This window comes from Ostrea edulis, chromosome 7, assembly GCF_947568905.1.
Source record: "Ostrea edulis chromosome 7, xbOstEdul1.1, whole genome shotgun sequence".
NCBI classification, from domain to species: domain Eukaryota; kingdom Metazoa; phylum Mollusca; class Bivalvia; order Ostreida; family Ostreidae; genus Ostrea; species Ostrea edulis.
The window spans coordinates 16,652,396-16,676,349 of record NC_079170.1 but is presented as its reverse complement, the minus strand read 5'-3'; the positions used below and the strand labels follow the sequence as shown (position 1 = coordinate 16,676,349).

General features: G+C 34.5%; 2 protein-coding genes across 2 annotated transcripts; one reads left to right on the top strand and one right to left on the bottom strand.

The window, feature by feature from the left end:
- Positions 1-338: 338 nt before the first annotated feature.
- Positions 339-4,732, bottom strand: LOC130046486 (perlucin-like). Its single transcript, XM_056145584.1, has 5 exons — positions 4,672-4,732; positions 1,744-1,803; positions 1,536-1,615; positions 731-827; positions 339-636 (listed from the first exon to the last, which is right to left on the bottom strand). Exons 1-5 carry the CDS (start codon positions 4,730-4,732, stop codon positions 449-451), a joined length of 486 nt encoding a protein of 161 aa, XP_056001559.1. The 3' UTR covers positions 339-448.
- A 2,588-nt stretch (positions 4,733-7,320) lies between these two features.
- Positions 7,321-23,937, top strand: LOC130047866 (uncharacterized). The gene is made up of 7 exons (XM_056143507.1): positions 7,321-7,369; positions 12,082-12,147; positions 12,358-12,453; positions 14,535-14,606; positions 18,435-18,549; positions 21,074-21,197; positions 21,786-23,937. Exons 1-7 carry the CDS (start codon positions 7,354-7,356, stop codon positions 22,056-22,058), a joined length of 762 nt encoding a protein of 253 aa, XP_055999482.1. The 5' UTR covers positions 7,321-7,353; the 3' UTR covers positions 22,059-23,937.
- Positions 23,938-23,954: the final 17 nt, after the last annotated feature.

Genomic DNA, 23,954 nt, shown 5'->3' with positions numbered 1-23,954 from the left:
GAAAATTTGCGAAAAGCAGACTTTAAACGATACTGTTGAAATCATGGCATATAACTAACAATTCCTGCATAAAAAATATGAAGCACATTTTCTTGTTTGGGGCACTGTATACTATAGCTGTTACAAATATCCTCCATTACCTCATAATCCAAAATTTAACAGGAGTAATGATTATTCTATCCACCAAGTGCCCTCTCCTCTCGATTTTCAAGTAATGTATTTTTGTCATATTAAAGCAAAGCCTCAATTAATATCTCATAGTTGATATAGAACAAAGTGAAGTCAAGGACAGTGATAGACGGACCTTTCCTTTCTGCATTTTAAGGAAAGGAATTTGAAAATATAGCAGGTGATACAGGTTTTAACCATATTCCCTATCAGACACACACACGACATGAACATGTACCCCTGTACAACACTACAAATCTTTTTCGCAGACAGACTCTATTTAATTTAAGCATACATTGTCATTCCAGCGTCCATATTTTGTTCCCAATATTTCTAAACAGTCTTCGTTTCCATCGCCATCATTGGATTCACCCTGGTCCCAGTTTTGAAATGTCAGTGGTATCTCCGAGAAACTCCATATCCATGTGCCTTCTTTTCCCATATCTACACCGCCTAACCAAGCTCGGTCTGAAAATCATTTATTCCTTTAAATACTGCATAAAAAGGAATACTGCGTGTTAATAGCAATTATTAATTTAACACATTAGATATTTCTATTTACCTGTGCCGGAGTTATTTGTGATAATATTGTTTATAAAGTCGTTTTCACTCTTCGTGCCAATTTCAGCTAATCTCGCAGACAGGTTTCTGCAGAATTGCTGAAACAAAAATATTCTTGTAGCAATAAATTACGTCACAATACAGATGATAAAGATATTATCTCTTACAAGTTTATTGTTATTTCGGATTTCAAAAATTTCGGTTGAGCATCATTGAAGAGATAATATTTGTCGAAATGCGCATCTGCTGCATCAAAAATGGTACCGTATAAGTTTTACCTTGCCATGCAGAAATCCATTACCAAATAATAAGAAATTGACTTGTACATAAATAACAAAAGCCAGCTGCATAATTATGAAGTATGAAAGTATCAAAGTTGGATTCAGTTCAATTGCTAGATGTATGGCTCTAAATATTTTGTGTCTAAAACTTGTTTTAAAAAGCCTTCTTTGCAACTTGCTTATGAAAGGTGACTATAACGAACAGTGATCAATCTTCTAACTCCTATAAGTAATACGAAATAGGGAGTTGAGCAAACATGGACCCCTGGATATACCAGAGGTGGGGTCATTTATTGTGTCGTATGACAACGTTTGGTATTAAAATCTTATAATGCACACTGTGCAATACTTTAATTAGAACTTAACGGATCTCTACAAATACTTCATTCACAGTATTTTTCCGTTTGCACAGGATGCCACTATTTGAAATTGCACATTTTAGAGGGACAGTTGATAGTATTTTTGTAGTATCCATTTTAATGTCTACAAAATCCCATTATGATCTGCCTGTACAGTATTACTTACATTTGCAACTGTCCGTGTTAATTTCCGTTTGTTTAACTTATAACATGATTTGTCATGCTTATTCCAGCCTTGAGGACAATCTGAAAATTGAATTCAAAGAGACATAATCATATTCATAAACGTTGATATAGAATAGATAATTGACAGAATTGAATTTCATACAGCAAACCCTTTAAGAACATAAAAAGGGTTGCTTTGATGTACGTACTTGTAAGTCGTTTTATCTGTGTCTCGAGGTTTTGGATTTTCTGTGAGAATTTTTCTTCCACTAATGTAAAGAAAACAAAATAAAATCATTTACCATTTCTCAGAAAAATACACACAATTGGGTATTGATATATCAAACAAAGTTTGCAAGAGGCATGGTACATGCTGAAAAAAATTGCCTAGGAAATGAAGAAACGTATCCATCTGATGCATCAGAGAGTGAGGAATCGGAAGAAGAGCATGAGAAGATGATTTGTTGGAGACGAGTTTGGAACTTGGAATTCTAGTGGACAATTTGGAAAAAGGTTGTGCTGCGTGTGGTAGACCACTAGATTTAACATTGTGAGGACGAAAAACGGTATGGACTTGGATTATTACTATATATAAGATATCAGCAGGAAGCATTCAGTTATCTTTCTTCTGTTTCTACTGGGAAACGTGACATAATGCAGAAATAAATGTAAAATGGCACATCAAAGAGATCCTGTATTAGGCATTTCTTTATTTTTTTCAGAGATGAATAGCAAAGGAAAACCAAGAGTGACAAAAAAAAAACCAACCCCAAAAAACAAACAGTAAAATCATAAATGTCATTGTAAATTATTTTCAGAAGTTGTAAAATTTTACTCTTATATTATGGGAGATAACTCTTGTTTGTCTTGAGAAAATCAGCCAATGTGATATTTACAATTTTGCTTTTACTCAGAAAATTCACCCCGTATGGTATATGATTTTTAAGTTTATATTAAACTTTAAACATTAAGTCAACAAGAATCACGGGTCTTTCAGATATGACTATAAAAACGGAGGTCCCGTGTCGCCGCGTGCGTTGGCACGTTAACAAACTCTCACTGTTATGACATAGATCTAAGTTGATGGTTCTTCACCTACAATTGGTGGCATCTCAATATGAGTGAAAATTCTCGACGGGACGTAAACCAAACAAACAACCAACACATACACACATGAAAGTACATGCATTCCATATACTAAGAAATATAATTCTGTGTTCTTAAAGCTGTATGGTCTGAATTACAGTATTTTTTTTCATATTGTAAAAACGCTATTAAATCATCGCACGTATGCAATTATGAGGTTGTATGACATATCATACATTATTTCACCTTTCACCTGTTTTAACCAAAATTATTTAATTTTAAATCGATGTTTACAAAGAACCGCGTCACTCTGCCATTTCAAGTGACAGTCACGTGACCAGTTCAAACTTTCAGATCATCGGTGGTCTTATCTGTGTAAAGCTGTGTATTTTGTTACAACAGTACCGTGTCATAAGTTTAATAGAAATAAAAAATATCAAATACTTCTTAGTAATTCGTTGTTTTACCCTCTTTCAGCCTTAAAACTATCAGTTGCGTATGAGTTGATACATCATGTTGGGATTTCCCTGACGCACGTGGGTTTATTTATAGACGTCTAACACTGGGATGATTTAATATATGTACCACACTATATTTACTTTATAAATAATATTCTCACTATTTTCTTTTACATGCAGATGTTTTCCAGCATGTAATGAAGCGAAAGTTAATAACTTTATAAAGTAATCAATCTGCTTTAAAGTAATTATGTACAAAACTAATACATGAACATCGGGTCATACAGCTTTAAATGTATTTGGTTTTGTGCTATGTTGGAAATATGCATTGTCGTATGTATTTATCTTGACATCAGTTTTATTCGTTTACGGATTAGTCGACTATTTATTAATCGGATAGAAAAGTGTGTCCAGGTTTCAACGATCACGACAATTAATTATAATATGATCACTACACATATTACAGGGACTTTTACATTGAATAATATATATATATATATATATATATATATATATATATATATATATATATATATATATATATATAATCCAAATAGAAAGAGTTGATATCACACAGTCAAAATAATTCAATAAAAAAGCAGGAAAATCTACAGTTCCAAAATATATTTAAATCATTAGCGCTTTCTGGATTTTAACATCCATCCTCAGGTGAATACAAATTTTAAATAATGAATACAAAGTTGTTTATCTTAGAGACGTCTATTGTGACGTCATGACTAGTAATATTTACACATATGCCACGCTTGATAACGATCTGGTAAGGAAATGAGCATTGTTAAATACCTTTACTTTAGATAAAGTACTTATCCTTGTTTAATTTTGGAGTTTTGGTAATATTATATATATATATATATATATATATATATATATATATATATATATATAACTGACGTTGCTATGAAAGATAAACACGACTGAAGAAGACCTGTAACACGGTCGAAATCTCTCTATAAAGTGTTTAGAGTTTATATATATATATATATATATATATATATATATATATATATATATATATATATATAGTTCCGTGGGGATCCGGGTTAGAATAGGTCCTCAGTACCCCCTTGCTTGTCGTAAGAGGCGACTAAATGGGGCGGTCCTTCAGATGAGGCCGCAAAAACCGAGGTCCCGTGTCCCAGCAGGTGTGACACGATAAAGATCCCTCCCTGCTTAAAGGCCGTAAGCGCCGAGCATAGGCCTAAATTTTGCGGCCCTTCACCGGCAATGGTGACGTCTCCATATGAGTGAAAAATTCTCGAGAGGGACGTTAAACAACATTCATTCAATCAATCAATCAATCTGTTTTACATGTATATGAACACTACTTTACACTCTGCTAATAGTTATAATAGTCTTGAAAGATTCGGATGTTTTCAATTATAAAGAATATATGCAATCTTGAAAAGGTCAACTTTTGTTATGTGTGTTTTCAGGTACACAACTTTTTAATACTGTAACATTTGTTGATAGCTCTGACGTAAAATCAATGCTCAGTTTGATTGTGAATGTTCTAGGAAGTGAGCCGTGTCCATCAACATCGTTCCAGGTAACCGCCTCAGAGACATCCTTTACATTTGCTTCGAAGTCTCCTAGAATAGGTATATCCGATATATTGAGCTCTCAATACATCCATGTCTAGCGGTTTTTTTTTTAGTTTCTTATAATTTCACTATCTTCTGTTTGATGGTACATTGGTTCAATGACTCAACACTGGTGGTGGTTTTTGTAAATATATGAATCCTTCTATTCATCTCCTGGATCAGCAGTTTCCATTTCCGTAAAATTTATATTTATGTGTAAGTATACACAACCCGTATAAAGATTTTGTGGCATATTTCGTTCCTCTGCTAAACGTTTTATGATCAAATTCAGGACTGTTCTCCAACAAGTCACCATATTCATCAAGCTATCTCAAAGACGTTTTTATGTCGTACGGTCATCTTTATTTTTAGCTTAATTGTTTGGTTGATTACGATATTGGTCTATGCATAATGAGTTAATAAGAATCCAAAGTTTCTATATGAAAAGAAAAACAATCCCTTGCTGTTGCCTTTAAGTCGACATTTGAATATATCGACAACGTTTTATATATTAACAATGATCATTTTTATTCGAATCACGGTTCTTTCGGAAATGACCTTCAAAACAGAAATTCTATATCGTTACAGTCGTTGAGGTATTTCACTTACAGCTGGTGACATCTCAATATGAGTGAAATATTCTCGGCGGGACGAAAAAAGCAAATAATCAATCAATCCATCAATCGATATATTCTTTTTATCACTGATTATCTAAGGATTTTTATCCTATTCTAGCTACAGAGTATTTCATTTTTATCGTGATATCACCAGATGTAAGTAAATATCACAGATGTTAACCTAGATATGGCACTTGGGGCCGTTGGGGTGTGATTTGTGAGTTTTCGTTAATTGTGTCGCCGACTACCTTGACAGAGAACCAGATTATTGAGGCGTCACCCGATAAACTTACTGTTAGTTGTAATATCGGACACTTCTCATAATCACTATACTATTTGTATCGAACCAAACATGCTTACTTTACTTAGACACCTAATCCCATCTCTGGTATTTGTTTTTCCAGGAGTCTCTGTTTGCCCAACTCTTTATTTTGCATTCGTTCTGCACACATTTGGTGTGTCCAGTGGTCCGTGTTTGCCCAACTATCTATTTTGTATTGCTTATGTGAGTTATGAGATTGATCACTGTTATCTTCATATTTTCATGTCGGCACTACTCGAGCAGTGAGCTTGATGATAATGAAAATTTGGCATGTTTCAAGATTAAAAAAAAAAAGTTTTAAAACATATTTTGAAATATTAAGTAACTGTTAGAAAATGTGCCTATGGTCGAGTTTTAAAGGAAAACTTGTTTATAAAAACTAACCTCCTTATCTTTTGCAGATGTTGAACACAATAGATGTTTTTTTCTCGATGTATTTTATTGCTGTTCTATAGAACAATGATCTCTTATTACATACTGTATACGTTGTACTGTGCATTGTGGTAAATAAATCAAAATACACAAAATCAAAACTATTCACAATGCAAGGTGAAGATAACGAACAATGATCAATCTTATAACTCCTATAAGCAATGCAAATAAATAGTTTGGCAAACAATGACCCCTGGACACACCAGAGGTGGAATCGGTGCCTAGGAAGAGTAAGCATCCCCTGTCGACCGGTCACGCCCGCCATGAGCCCTATATCCTGATCAGGTATACGGAGTTATCTGCAGTCAAAATCAATGTGCCAACAACGGCTTAACAATCGGTATGAAACACGTCAGACAGCATTTGACCCAATGATAGGTTGTATCGACGAGCTAGATTGTTATAACGACCATAGAATTTGTGAAATGCTGACTTCAATCAAGACTGTTGAATCCCGGTACAATCAACTTGTTTTTCAGTAGCTTACCTGGATTTAAAAACTGACTATACGCAGAACGAGCTCTTGCATATCGAATAAGTTGAGATATGTAAACACCATAATTATGCAGGTTGCTACATAAATATGGGAAGTTGACGATGGAGAAGCTGAAATCATCCCGTTCGTCATACAGTTGAGTTGTCAGTTTGCCGTTAATGTCTACTTTCAATAAAATATCTAAATATGAAGCAGAAGTGGGGTATATGTGCAATATTAGTGATACAAAGGCACTCCAATTTAAAAATAACATGAATGTTGGATCGACAATGATAAAATTAAATTGAATAATCAAAATATTCTAGATATAATCCGTGAGTTGCTTTTATATAGGACATCTTAAGTATTATAAACTTGGGTTGAAAATCTGGTAAACAATGTACAGGAAAGGTGATTTTACTGACATAGAACACATATTTAGCCTTGCGCATAGTAAACCACTTTATACCAAAATATGAGTTATATATTGCTAAAAGACTTCATGCCTTATACTATCATGGAAAAATGTTTGCTGAGAAAAAAAATGCAACTAGTCTTACACATGATGCAGGAAGGCATCAATTCATAAGTTTGTTAAATGTGCTTGGGGCAAGCAAATCTCGAGTGCGGGAACTACGAACTATAAATTACAGAACCAATAACGGTCAAACGGAGACGGATCGCCTCGATTACTAACATGGTCTAAGAGAGATAACTATAAATCCTATGTGAATACATAAGACTGGATATTCTATACAATTTCTCGGTAATGCATTATATGTTGCAATAAGGAAGTGCTGAAACAATATTTGATCTTGGGCATGAAACATGAGGAACACACTAGGTAGGCCAAGTATTTCTTAAACAATATCTTATGTAGAGTTCTAATTAATTTTTCTGATCAAATGAAGATTGCATAAGGTATGATTTGGTGAATGAAAAGACTATTTGAAGTTTTTTCTCACTGTTTTGTAATTCATCCTGAATAAGATTATTCTTCCATTGCACTGTATAGATATATACTCTGATAGCAGAAGTTATTGTTAACGCTATCAATTTGGTTTTGGATACTTGTACAGATTCTCAAAATTGTGTTGATAGAAGAGGTGAAGATAACGTACGGTGATCAATGTCACAAATCCTATAAAGAATAGAAAAGTAAGAATAGAGCGGACACGGACCTTTTGACACCCGATATTGTACCTATTTTAACAGAAATATATCCTTTCGTTAAGGGTATACTAAGTTATGTTGGTATAAAGTAAATATACAATCTATTTTGACCTCTTATACATTCATTTCACAGATTGATTTTAAAGTTCCAACTTAACTTTTATACGAGTCCACTTCATTATTAAAATACGTGTTCGTAATCGTGTATCCTGTTTTAAAGGAAGGAAAACAAAGGAAAGGTTTATTATTGTCGAGATCTTTTTCTAACTCCACATATACATCTAGTTGTGATGCATATAGATATGCATATGGCAACTGTTTTGCCATCAGGAATACACCACCATATGTTACTAATTCAGATAATTTTGCATATTCAGAAACTATTTAGAAGACAGCAGAGAATTAGCAATTGGAAGGCATGATAGCAGTTGATGTAAACCTTCATTTATAACATATCTATTTATTTCATAGGAGGGAAGGGAGTGGTCAGGGGCGCGTTCATCTACCTCCACCAACTCTTTCCTACCCAGTCTCTTTTCTCTCTACTTCATACCGACTTAAATTCATTAGATTTCGTGGAGATGGATTTTTGTAGAATATATGGGTACCCATATTTCACGAATTTCAAACCAAAATGAAATGCACAGTTTTATATGATAATTCAATGTTGGAAAACCATGCGTGTATATACGAATTTGTTAATATCCACAATCAACGAAAATGGGTCCCGCAGTCCTCTCTTATCCCCCTTACTCTTTACTCATTCTCCTCGATCGTCCTTTAAGTGACCATTAAATTCAGGACATCAAAAAACAAAAGGTTATGGCAGTAGTTGATGTGAAGAATTATGAATTATATTCTTATTGGTATTATGAGGTGGGTAGGGCCTCCTCAAGCTTGTCATTTCCTCCTTCTCTCGCCCTTTCCTTCCTTCTCTCACTCATTGCTCGCCTTTTCCTACCCCAAGAAAGTAATGATTTAATAAGAGCACAGAAAATTGAAGATCAAAAGTCATTATAGTAGTTGCTGTGACATTTTATGAATTACATATTCGTTATTATAGGACATGGGGAAAGAGGTCCTTACCTCACTGCCCGCGCTCTTTCTGTCGCTTTTCCCTTACTTTCCACCTCTAAGTCCCTCCTCCTTATCTCCATCTCCTCTCCGCTTTCTTCACTCCCGTTATCCGTGTCTTTTCTTACTCCTATACACATGTTTTTATTAAGTCAATTTAAAAAAAATGGGGAATTGGACGTTTGTGTATTGCATGATTTTGACTTCCAATCATATAACTTTTCTGACGTCACAGCGCTGATGAAATAAACATATGAGATTGTGAGATTGATCACCGTTCGCTGTCTTCCACCTTTCACTGTAAGCTATTTTATAACAAATTGTATCACGACTTTATGATTTTTAAGAGTACCTTTTTTTTATTGGATATAGAAAGTTCTTTCGGGTCTTCTTTTTTCAGATTTCTTCAGCTATAGTTATTCTAAAAAAGTTTTAAGGTTTCCAATCTCATGTGACGTCACAGGTTTATAGGTCCTTAATTAATCAAACTTTATACAAAATAGAATTATATCTTGTGTGGGTCTTTCATTCACTGGGAACATTAAACAATTGGTAGACTATTTGATGCTGAAAGTTTGTATTTTCTATAAATAAATATTTATGTATATTGAAACATGGTGTCAAGGACAATGGTTCCTTTGCTTGTTATTTTCTCTATAACATAATTTCCTTGATATCCACAATTAAATCATATATATTTATATTGAAGTATTTATTTGAAATTTTCAAAACGAATACGATCAATTCTGCGTAACAAAGGAAAAGACCTATAGAGGAGAGAACAATTTTCCAGAAAAAAGTCAAATTGTTATGAAAGGCAAAGATAACGAATATGATCAATGAAAGGTGAAGATAACGAACAATGATCAATCTCATAGCTCTAACAAGCAATACAAAATATATAGCTGGGCAAACACGGACCCCTGGATATACCAGAGGTGGGATCAAGTTTCTTTAGTTATTTTCTGTCGTACATATATTTGAAATTTTCATTTTGAACCTATGATTCATTATCTACAATATTGAAATTAATCTTCAAAGTGAAAATTAACCTACAGGGCATTTGTCTCATATAAGCAAATATTTTGACAGGAATTTTGGCTTTTAAGGCTTTCAAGGCAGGTCTGCCTATAAGATTTGTTTAGATAATTTGATACGTTACAATCCTTATAGTATTTTAAGGGGCATCCCTTCCTTGGGGGTAAAATGCACAAAAAAGACCAAACAAAAACAAACCGACCTAAACTTAGGGGAAATGTTTTTCAAAACCTGGTTCATATTTACACGGGTATTACATGTGCTAAGAATAGCTCATTCAACTACATCGCTTTCTATCATGGTCCACATCACCTCAGGCAATAGTTTTACATCTTTCGTTTAATTTCACCTTTTCAACTCGTTATTAAAGCAAAACAAACTGTAACTGGTGGTAAATGAATATAATCGCATCGTATCAGGGTGGATTTGAGGCAATAAACCGGTGAAATCAGCAGAAAAAACTAGATTGATGGATTGTTGTCTTTTGAAAAGTAATCTCCAATGTACTCTGACCTCAGAGGTCACCAATTAGGATAAATACAAAAGAGAGGTTCTGCGTGAATGTCTGATTGGTAAACAATTTAACACGCAAATTTTATAGCAAATTCATTATCAAAATGTCCGAGCATACGACGATTGCGTCCGAGGGTATACGAAACGCTCAGTGTAGGTGCATGTATGCTCTCAAACAATATTCTCTTGTTTGTTTTGCTGAAGTTTTCGTCAGATCTATGGAATTATATTATTCATACCGCGTTAATTGATGCATACATAGATAGTTGATAAATACCGTTAGTTACAGCCTGTGTTTACTTTAATTTTGCATAAAACTGTGTATATTTTTCTTCAGTAATCTAATCAACAAACATGTTCATTCTTTATATAAAAAGCATTTATGTGAAATCAAGTTCCCTGCACACAAAAACAATCAAGTGGAGCTATGTCTCGAGGTGGAAGGCTTTGTTCAGGGACATTGATAATTCGTTCTGTTTTCTTAAGTACATTGTACACGTACCATGTATAAAAAAAAAATATAAGTTTCGGTAAAGTTTCTAAACTGCTGGATTACACAACAGTAACACCACTCCCTTTGATTCTTAATCAATGACTTGTTTTACTGTTGGGCGAAAAATATTTACTATTAAGTAATTTGCCCCCAGATTGTCGCAAACAATGCATATATCATTCACCACGTGCATTGTAGTGTAAGGTATTTATTAAAAGTCTTCTATATATTAGTTAGTAACACTACGATGTATGAAAAACAACTTATTGCATTCATTTGACCTAAGTCATAAATGGATACTCTTTTTGTAAAGACTAAAACCAAATCCGGCCCAATATGTTTTGTCTTTGCAACTCCGAATTGGTCCTTTATCAAATGCATTTTAACCTGTTTTATGCATTTTTATTATGCTGTTTAACGAAAAGTGCGGCTCTCAGATGCTGACACATACTTTTGTTTATATATGTTTGAAATCTTTTTTAAAAAGTAACAGCATGTACATTATCCCGTGTTATTGATTAAATCAAAATATTGACATCACCGCAGTTTTTCTGCTCTGAACACACATGAAGTTAAAGGAAGATGGAGTTATTTAAAGTGAATCATACTGATAATGTAGAAATCTACTATTACTGAAACATAATATACGATCATTCTCTTTATGTAATAACCAAAAGAAATGAAACTATCTGGTGTAATTTTGAATCAAAATTTAAATTTGACCACTGTGAATTTTTGAAAACTGTTGAAGTACAATGATTATCATTACGGCAAGTAGGAGAGGTTGAGTAATGATGAAATATTTCATGTTAGATAATCTTTAGCAAAATATAATCCATGATAACCAGGATCTCGTTGAAGACTTTATCGATAATCTGTGAATACAAAGAGCAATGTATGCATACAACTGTGAATACAAAGAGCAATGCATGCATAAATGTTATCGAACAAATATTTAATATGATATCGAGACTTAGTGGCTAATTATGCAAATTGAGCCATGTCAACTTTTTTAAAGGCAAGGTACATGTTTAGGATTTTCAATGAAAATAAGAATTTACGAAATTCTGAACCAATGGCTTTGATTTCAAAATCAACAATTCACAATGAAAACTCTCAGGAAGTAAATCAAAGACGGCCTAATTTCGTTTATAAAACGCAATTGTGGTGGCTGAGCAATATTTTATTTTTCAATGCGACACCTTGATGCTACTATATTTATATATATCTACTCGCTGATAAAATCCATGCCCTTTTCTTTATAGTGATTTTCTGCTTCATATATGGAGAATTTACTTTGTTGAGCATGACGTATACAGATATTTGTTCTGGTAAGAAACTCAATGTTATAAGCATCTTTTTGTGTTTCAGTTGTACTTGTAAGCCTTATACGAAGAAACGAAGTTCAGATAACTTTTTAATGACTTGAATTCTACTTTTGAGAACGTCAATGTATTGAATATTGTATCACTGTAAATAACTCCTGTAATGTTAATGTACTGAATACTGTATACCTGTAAATAACTCCTGTGCCTTAATAGTTTGTGTGACCAATGACGATGATTATTACCATGGTGATGATGATTATAGTGGTGACTATACATGTGAAACGTGTGACAAAATACACAGAGTGAAAGGTAAGAAGCAAAAAAGTTCATGCTTCGAATGTATTCAAGTACGAAAAAGACGTCCATTGTGCAATATTTCTCAATCTGATACTGATGCATTTAAGTGTTGAAATCACGAGAACAAAAAGAATATGAGATATTGATTTTATGAAGTGTTTTTTTTTAACATAGGCGACATAGAACCCTTTTAAAACAATTTAACTGTAAGGTATTGGTTATAATGTAAACATTTAAAGAAATTTATTGCAAGATAAACACCATATAACCACTTTTTAAGAGTACTAGTAGAACATTCGCTACGTAGCTGGGAGCTCCTGTGGGGATCCGGGTAAGAGTAGGTCTTCAGTACCCCTTGTTTATCGTAAGAAGCGACGAAATGGAGCGGTCTTTCGGATGAATCCGCAAATATTGAGATCCCGTTTCACAGCAAGTGTGGCACAATAAAGATCTCTCAATGCTCAAAGGTCGTAAGTGCCGAGCACAGGCCTAAGTTTTGCAGCACTTCACCGGCAATGTGACATCTCCATATGAGTGAAATATTCTCGAAAGGGACGTTAAACAATATACAATAAATCAATCATTCTTAGGTGTTATGAGTCAGAATTCCCTATATAATACAACAGCAGAATTTACTAAGATTTATTTACAATTTATAGTTGAAAAGATAATTGTAACAACAGCAAAATACTAACTTACAGTCGTTAAATATCAAAATCCGTGCTGAACTGAATTTATGCACACGAAATAGTTAATTCCAGAATCCTACTTCCCAGTTATGTTCCAAAAAGCGCTTGTCTAACCTAATTTTTTTATCATAAAAATTAACAGCTATATTTAGCTCTAAAACTTCATAGTTATTTCGGATTTCAAACATTTCGGTTGAGCATCACTGAAGTGACATTATTTGTCGAAATGCACATCTGGTGCATCAAAATTGGTACCGTATAAGTTTTACATATTAAGAAGGAATTTTTTAGTACAATCTTGAATGACATAGATGCAACCATTCTAAAGAAGTAAAGATGATCTCTAGAACAATATATGCCACAGGTGTCAAGTGAGTGCAAGTAGTACACAACATAGACGGGAGGTGATGAGTTCAAGCCCCGCTTGATCCTTCGCCAAACACTTTGTTCTTGCAAATGAAAATCATAGGTCTTTCGGATATGAGCTTAAAAGCGGAAGTCTCGTCTTACGACGGGTGTTGGAACGTTAAAGAACTCTCACTACTACGACTCTGAACATGGGTCTAAATTTGCGGCACTTTACTTACATATGGTGACATCTCACTATGAGTGAAAAATTCTCCACAGGACGTAAAACAAATAGCCAACCAAACCCTATAATCTCCTATTGTCGAGTAACTGCGAAATTGCATTTCAAATTCTCCTCACCAGGCGATTGGCCAAAGAATGCGGAACCACGGGAATGGTATGTACAAAGTTATATTGTTCTGGATGATATTGAAGACGTCGAAAAGGAATCGAATGCCCTCTGCAAAACCGACACACCCACTTTTTCCAATGAGTTTTAAGAATTGTTTCTTCCTTTCACCTATGTAAAATTCATTACATTCTGACATTTTATGACGTAAGAGACGTCCTTTGTTTCACGTGACACATTTGCGTTCATTTAAATCTATTCATATTATGTCCAGTTTCTTTCGTCAAATGTCGGAATGCAATCCAGAGAACATAGAACAATTTGAGTATGAGATCATGCATACCCACAAAAGTTTTATAGCTCTGAATCTGAATATTAAATACACATTTGTTATCCGTATAGGCAGAAATCATTAGAGGACACGCATGCACAGAAATACTGTATACTCACACAAATCTTCCCAAAACTAGTCACCTTCATCCGTCCGATAATGTTTGAAATATATATATTGTGTTGACTTAAGTATAACTTATGAATATAGTTTGATACATACTTCTAGGTCGTCAAACCGCTGATAATTTGGAGAGGGTGATTTGTTTGTGCGTGGGTTTTTTTCCTAACAGATGTCATGGATTTAGAGGTACAAATGTGTAGAAAAAAGAAGCAATATTGACACAATATTTTTAACATTAATTACTATTTTTCAGATCGGTTTTGTCGTAGATGGTGTACTACACCTTCTTGTCCCGATCCATCTACAAACATTGCTACTACGTCAGGTATGTATATCATTAAACAATAGAAGTGATTTGTTTAATCTATAATAATTTTCATGCATATATTTATATTTCAGAGGTGCCTGTTCTTCATTCATAAAGCAATTTGTCGAGCTTACCATGTAATTTATATCAAATCCTTGTTGGCGGGGGATAGGAAAATATTATAAATTGCAATATTTGCTGAATCCTGTTAATGTTTTCAAGTCAAAGCCAAATTATGATTAATGTTTTGAGGCAATTACTATATATTTTGTTTGAGTATGTCGCAGTAAAATAAATGCACGAGGTTACATACATCTGTCTTTGGCTACCTCTACCTTTATTAAATCAGTAAAAAGGGTAGTTGAAAGGTTATCATAATGACGATAGTTTGGTAGTATTGTCATAAATTTGGGGGAATTATTTTCTTAATTACTACATGGAAGGAGATTTTGAAACTAAAAAGAAAAACAGGTGTCATGGTCCTTATCATTGAACTTTATTGTATCAAAATTGACGGGTTTTTTTACACTTCAAATCCTTTGCTAGTTTTACCATTCAAACACATTTACTGCATGTAGCTGTGTCTGTTTATGTCAATACAGCATAAGCAATGAATAACAATATATACTCATGTCTTCTTAAAAGAAGTTCAACGTTAGCAGATTTTAAATAAATGATGCCATTTTTGCACTTAAAATATGAAAAAAATATATATTATCGAATTTAAGACTTCAAAAGAACATTGGAGAAGTATTGTCAGTTTTTAAAATTGTACAAGTTATATAATCTTGCCTCAAAAATTAAAAAAAGGAATTTAAAAACGAAGGCCAAAGACTGAAGTATATGCAAAAATGCTCAATCGAATTTTCGGGTAATTCATACAAATATTTCAAGAATCGGTGTTCAGTTGGGGAGAAAATGTATCACCCAAAAGTAATGAATTTACAACATTTGAATCAGTTCCAAGTCTCGACTACATACACTTAGGGAAAGAACAGTTGACGATACTTTGGATAACACAGAAAATTCGTGCTGATTTAGAGTTTTTTTTATTAAACAATCTTTCCTCCACGACATATAGTTCTTTCCTAACCCTTTTAAAATTTGAATTGTCATTCAAATTTTCAACTGCACAGGTTTGCATGATAAATGTAGAATATGTTTATACCAATGAAAAGGTGAAGCTAGCAAACAATGATAAATTTCATAACTCTTATAAGGAATACACAATTAAGAGTTGGGGAAACATAGATATATGAAAGAATGAAATAAACATTGAAACGGTAAGTAGACAGTTATAACAAATTACTGATGTTTATTATGTTTTTGTCATCGACTGATATGTAGCGCAAGAAATGACACAGAATAAAATAAGAATTTGTTCGGTGAATGCCGATCACGCCTTGTGTGACTGGTCGAGAGGGGGATTGTTACTCTTCCTAGGCTCTTGATCCCACCTCTGATTTATCGAGGGGCCCGTGTTACCCCAACTATCTATATTGTATTGCTTATACCAGTTGGGATTGATCACTGTTCGTTATCTTCACCTTTTCATGATGGAAATCTATTTTCGTTGTGACAATTTTCAAATGTAGGAATGATTTACATTTTTGTATGTTCTAGTTTTGATGGATTATACATATAGATAGCAAAGCCCCCCCCCCCCCCCCCCCCCCAAAGTCAACAAACCCGAAACAAACATTGTGCGGAACTTATATTAAATCATTCAAAGACCATGTCGAAGTTCTTCAAATGTTTCTATTATAGCTTGAATTGACAGCTATATTCTCGGTTTTAAGGGCAAAACGAATTAATATCAAGGACATGACACACACGGAGCACTGTAGACATTAGACGTTGGGGTAGGTGCCGTATGAGAAATCAGTATCTCCTATTGACTGCCGTAAGGCCTCTGTCTTAATGAATTGTTGTCCAATACCTATAATTTTTGCTATTTCAAACTATTAATGAATGCTTATATAGATTTTTTTCTTCAGTCAGGTGGACGTAAGCAAATCATTTCGGGCGCACGGCGGGTGTGACCGGTCAACAAGGGATGCTTACTCCTCCTAGGCACCTGATCCCACCTCTAGTGTTTGCCCAACTATCTATTTTGTATTGCTTATAGGAGTTATGAAATTGATCACTGTTCGTTATCTTCACCTTGCATTTTGCACTGAATCTCAGTAGTAGAGCGTTCGCATCATGAAGTCGGGAGTTTGTTTGATTGATTGATTGATTGAATATTGTTTAACGTCCCTCTAGAGAATATTTCACTCATATGGAGACGTCACCATTGCAGGAGTTTGACCCATGCTAGTTTTATGACAGCGTCAAACCTAAGGCAAAGACATAAGTACTGATTGCTCCTTCGCTAAAATAATCCACATTTAGAAATGAGAGTCACATAACACGTGTTACGGTTATGGCCTTAAACAGAGGATCTGTTTTGCGGCAGGCGTTGTCACGCTAACAAACCATCACTACTACGGCCCAAAGCGCTAAGAATAGGCTTAAATTTGGGGTACTTCACCTACAGCTAGTGTCATCTCAATATAAGTGAAAAAGTCTCGACGGGACGTGACACAAATGAAGAAACACATGTGAAGCGACAAATTAAAAACAATTGTGTTTCAGAATCAGTGTCATGTAATGTGACACCACAGTTTGGTTCAGAGGAGTATCTATTAGACACGTTAAGTGGTGGATACAATCTTTCTCAATCTGAAACTGTGTTTATTCAAGAAACGATGTTTTAGTGCACACATACTCATTATCAAATGGTAGATAAGTTATACCACTACAAAGTGCATTAATCAAATCCTGTTGAATGTATTTCTAAATCATGTACCGTGTCCAACACCGACTCCGACAAATGAAATTTCTGATGAAGGGACTGCAGTGTTAACCTGCTCTTCCAATAAAGGTATGCCATCTTCTGCAATGAAATGACAACGTTTTATATTTGCTTATTTCCCCATTTTTGTTTTTGAACCTTGATTTTCGTCATTTGTTTTCTTTAATGAATGTCACATTTCATTCAGACACTGTATTTCTGTCACATTAAATAAAAACAAGCTTCGGTGAGCTGTTTTTGTTGTAAGATGAACAAAATGAGACATAAAGGTTTATCCGATAATTGAAAACTACACTGAAGCATTGCATGTGGGAACAGTTTTCTTTAAGGATTAGTACTTTGTACTAAAATACTTGATGCTGATTTCAGACCTTAACATTGATCTACGCGTTTTCGCAACAGCACTGTCATAGCGTTTCCGTTCATATTTGTTATCTTACAATCTTTAAATTTGCAAACATAATTGAAAGAGTGCTGTGTTACATGGAAGTAATAGATGGTCGGTGAAATCGATGTTCAATAACTCTGTATCATTGTGAGTGATACAACCAATTTGTTTACGCTAGGAATTTGAATTCCGTCACCCCAGTTACAACGTAACTTGATTGCGTTGTGTATATGTTAGTCGTAGTGTGGGCCGTTCATGTGATATAATCATTTGAACTGAAAATGAATCATTCAAGTAGTTTTATGATATCATGGTTGATTTTATAGAAAATCAATTAAACAATAATTTACTGTTCCCATTTACTCAGATACTCTGCAATAGATATATATCATGTTTTCATTTCTTTCAACTTGAACTGTGAAAGAAAGAAAAAACATGAATGTGAACGTGACAGTACACTTTACTCTTACTATGTATGACGTGTCTCTGCTCAAGTTGTGACGAAGAAAAATTATAATCTGCTCTATGTTGACAGTTTTAATTTTTCCTTATTTATATGTGTAAAAATTATTGATGAGGGTTTGGCAAATGTTCTACACAGAGCACTCCGTGGGATCTATCGTGGGAGCGGGTATAGGAGGAGCTGTATTCGGAGCTGCTGTTACTGTCTTGGTTTTCGTTTGTGGTTGTCAGAGAAAAGAGCGATTACAGAAGAGGTATATAGTTTTAGTATGTTTTAACTCACCTGAGCCACAGTCTTAAGAGAGCATTTCCCAAGTAAGTTTTTATTCAATCGGAAAAATGTAATTGAGGCAATTATAAAAGCAGGAAATTACTGTTTGTCCTTTTATAATTCAATATTTATTAGATTCAGGGGCGGATGCAGGAATTGCGGTTACGGGGGACGCCACTTTATGAGACAGTGGGTCTTGGGGCCGCCTTGAGGAAGCTCCTGGAATTTACAGATTTTATAGGGCTTGAAATATGACTTCTATTTAAGTCATTTGTCCTATTTTCTATCATCTTTAATAAGATGAAATTAGTAAAATGACGCAAATTTTAAGGGTTTTCTTGAAACCATTAAGTTCTCCAAATAAAGTAATTCAAGAAATCAAAATATTTTTGTCATTTATTTCTCCAATAGTGGAAGAAATGATTGCTTCTTTTATCGTTTAGTACATTTTTCTAAACAAGATATCACGATTTTCCTTAAATTTGAAAATATAAATCCGCCACTGAGATTGATTATATGTGTAGTAGATAAAGGCGTTAGATGACTTCTTTTCTAATGATAACAAACTAAAATTGCTATTCTTTGCTATATTAGTGCAAATCTAATAAATGCTGTCAAAAAAGTAAGACCCGCAGGCAAGTGTTTCCCTTTAGATATACTAATATTCGTTGTATATGTGTAACTAGGTTGGTTGGCTGGTTGGTTGATTATATATTGTTTTATGTCCGGTTCGACAATATTTCACTCATATTGTAGTGCCCCGCAGCCAAGAGTTTTATTTTCGGTCGGTTTGGTTTTTATATTAGTGTGTCCTTGTTTGCTTTCCACACTTTCCCGGTGGAAGTTTTAACAACATATTTGCTACTCTGTCCCCTCCTATGGAGTTAGTAAATTGTTGTTTACTTATACATGTGTAATTTACACCTTTAAGCACTGTGTATTGTTGATGATATTTTATTGCATCGTGTTATCGCACAATATGGCGCGCAGCACAGAACATACTTTTTCTTACTTAGTTTGTAACTGTGTTTCTTTTTGTTTGTAGTTTTTTACCCTCTTCCAAAAGGAGTGTTTTTCTTCATTAAAGACTGTAACTGAATGCATATAGAGAAACCACCATTGCTGGTGAAAGGCAAAATTTAGGCCTATGATCGGCGCAAGTCGCTTACTGTCTTTAAGCAGGAAGGGATCTTTATCGTGGCACACCTGCTGTCACACGAGGCCTCAGTTTTGCCCCGTTTTATCTGAAGGACCGCCTCATTTAGTATCCTCTTTCGAAAAACAAGGGGTACTGGGTATTTATTCTAACCCAGATCCCCAATAATTACCATATGACATATCCTGTGCCATATAATTATATTCTTGCTGCAAATATCAAGATGCATTGAGTATTTTGTTGGTCATGTGTCATGGGAGTCATCCTAAACCCCATTTCGTAATGGTTGAAATATATTTAAAACAATTGAGGTCCCGGTACCTAAACCATATGATCACATTCCTGCTGCATATATCACGATGCATTGATTATTCTGATGGGAGAGTGCCTCGGGGTCATCCCAACTCCTATCATTTTTTGATAGTTCAAATATTTTTATTAAAATGGTTGACACTCTAACTGCCATAATTTTTTTTGATAGTTCAAATCAGGGTAGAGATAACTCCTTTGACCAATGGAAGGGGGGTTGATTTCATTTTTATTCAGTACGACTGCATACTGTAAACGAAATCCTCATCTCCCACGATGTTGAAATAGCATTTTTCTCGAGCGCTTGCGCACATCCACCATAAATGTCACTCTCTCATGAATATGCATTAAAAATCACCGTTTCCCTTACACTGAATAGACCAGTACTCCCTTAATACCAGTGCATGATTTGTCGAAATTGTCAATTATTTTTATTTTTCATAGTTTATCATACTACATGTACAAGTAACAAAATCCACGGTCTGGTTTTTAACATCGACGAAAATACTCTAATGCACCATTACGCATAATAATGCGAACGTTTCTTAAAATAATCCGCAAGTATCCTCGCGATTTTGTTGATACCTATAAACCCCGGGATCGGGACCGGAATGTACTTTTCGTTTTACACTGGACTATATTGGACAATTCTATTACACAAACTCAAGAACCTGAATTCTACAATTTGTCATTCTAAGATTTTTTTTATAACTGTACCCTGTTTGAAGTAAGTTAGATTCAAGTTTGTTCATGCCATAATTCTTGGTGTCAGAGAGGGTGGGGATGGGGTGGGGTGGGGTGGGGTGGGGGTGGTTACAAAGCGAGTTATTAGTATAACATTCTATGTGTGAGCAAGGTGACTTGGGTGAGCGTTGTGAACTACTGGACTTAATCTTATTACGAGTAATTGTGTTTCTAATGGAGAGAGTGTTAGTGAAGAAGAGTTTTAGTTGATGTTATAAACTTACTCTAACTTATGACAGAAACTCTCGACTTCAATTTGAAACTTCCTCTTCTCATTTGAATTTGTATACATACTTAGACAGGCGCTGTCACAAGCTGTGGAAAATCCCACCTACCACACTAAGGATGGTAAGGAGAAACAATTAATTCAAGATAAGGGCGACAGGAAAAGCGCAGTGTATAACGAAATCATCGACGAAATGGTAATGTGTAATTCAAATCATTTCTTGTTAGTTTAGCAATGAAAGAAACTATCAGGGTTCACACTATTTGATTTAGAATGAAATATATGAAGAGAATGGTCTTAAACCGACAGACAAGATTCAGAAATTCGCATGCGTTCTGTAATAAGTAACGCAGTGAGATACCGTTTTAAAGCTCCTTTCACACATTCACGGATGGGATACCGGATCATCCCGGACTGTCAATCCATGACACCGTGTACAAACCGTAGGGAAACCGGCGTTTTCCGTGTTTGCATGGTGATAAGACCGTGTTGACAACGGTATTGCGACGTCACAGAACCCAAAGGCGCCGGATCACCCCGGGTGACTAGTATTTTGCATTCGGCGTCGACCGGCTCCTGATCCATGAATGCGTGAAAGGCACTTAGGTTGCAGTTTGTACACGAGAATCCTGATTTTAAACCCCTCAGGGAATGACCTCTTTGGAAAGTCTCATCCATGTAATCACATATGCTAAAACTTCATTGTTTTAATATATCAAAATTCAATAGATATTCCAACATATAAAGTTAGACTCACTATCTACGGCAAATTTCTTTGTTTTAGCCAACGCATTCACAGGACACATTCACACAAAAACAAGGGAGAGCACTTGAACCTGGTGTGTACGATCTGTTGAAAGAAACTGATATTTCAGACAGGAGCGAATACTATGACCATCCAAAACCAGTTCCTTCTCAAACCACACAGTCTGATGGATACGAAAGTGTACAGATAGGAATCGGAGGTATCTCTGATCACCAAGGAGAAAATACTGAGGGAAAAAGACAACCGCTGGGCAGTGATGAATACTTCGTCCTAGAGGAGAAGGGAACGTAATAGCTGATACCTTCTATCGCCGTCTCCGTGGAATATCAGCAGATGTTTAATTCATAATACATATTATATTGACAAATGATGCATCAAACATTTTGAAAAAAAATGGTTGATCAAGATATAAGACCCACAGTAGATGTGAGCCGTCAACGAGGAATGCTAACTCCTCCTATCCACCTAATCCCACCTCTGGTGTGTCCAGGGGTCCTTGTTTGTACTTCTCTTAATTTTGTATTCTTAATTTGTGAGATTGACCACTGTTCGTCATCTTCACGTTTTCATAAAACATATTGAGATATCGACTATAATTATTAGTAATAGACTTGCATAAACTGTATCTACGTATAATCTATGTCTGAACATTGTTAAAAAGTACATCTGATCCAAGTACATGTATCTTATACTGATAAACAAATGTTGCCTATACACTCCAAAAACGCTTGCTCCAAAGTTACTGTTTACACCCTTAGTATTGTTTCATGTGTGAGGTGAATTCCATGAGTTATAAAGGAATCTTATTTGATAAGTATGTATCGTAAAATCATTTTCGTTTTCGATAAACTACCCTGAAATAGCAAAATGAGAGTACAGTATCGGACATGCTATGGCGGATCTAAGTCAGTTTCCCTCTTTCTTCATGGCAACTTAAGATACTATGATATGAAGTAGATCCGTTGTTTATAGATGCTTGATTTTGATCTTACACAGGGAAGAAGTTTTGATAATTGTTGAATTAATAAAATATGCCTGTTCGTTTCTTCAATACGTGATTTCAGTCTTGAATCAGCCTCATGAAAATATCCAGAAGCGCCCAGAAAGAGGCAACCTTTCAGACAATTTTGCATTTCCATACGTGTATAGTGATTTATATCAGAGGTGATTTCCTATGCAAAATCAACTGAATATAACTTTATTTCATTGACATTAAGTGCTACAGTTTACAATATAAAATCGACAGTAATGAAAATGAACATCAAAAGAGAGAGAGAGAGAGAGAGAGAGAGAGAGAGAGAGAGAGAGAGAGAGAGAGGGGGAGAGAGAGATAGAGAGAGATGTGGTCAACAACAAGTAATCGATCATAAGATTTTCTCTTTTTTAATTTATTTTGTCCACTTTCTTTAAATATTTGTTTTAAAAAATATACTGTTGAAGTTTCTCGTCACACATGTTTAGTCTTTGATCGATGACTGCGCAAGCCAATTATCATCATGTCATTTTGCCTTGTGACGCAGTGATCCAAAAATGTACATTAGGTCCCATAGATTATGCTGCATGCTCGTATTAATACAAACTTTTTGATCCTGATTTTAAATGACAATAGATGTATCATAACTTTCAACAATGTAAGACTAATGATCAATATTTATGCAAGACATTTGAAAAAGAAATGTGAGTGATTTTCTTTAAATTTTCATATCATATCATTTGCAAGTGTTGAAGTTTACACGGATAAATCTTTAAATGATATATTTCATAAGTAACATGATACATAAACTACATCCACATATATAATTATGCAAGCCACTATATATTATTGTGTAACGGTACTGCTTCCACTCAATTGACATGTGCAATCTAGATTGTTCTAGATCTCGATATTAACTTCTTTAATAGAAAGTTGACGTAATAATTGCATCATTATCTTTCAAGATTGTATTAGAAAATTCATTCTTTGTATAAATGCGCTGTGAATTTTTATGATGAAAAACTCTGGTTAGACAAGTACTTTGGGCATTTTTGGATTATTTCGATAAGTGGGAACTAACTATTTTGTGAGTGTAAATTGAATTCGACACGGATTTTGATGTCTATTGTTCAACTTCCGCAAGTATTTCACAATTTTCTTTCAATCATTAATTGTAAATAAATCTAATTAATTGTTTGATAGCCTTTGTTTAT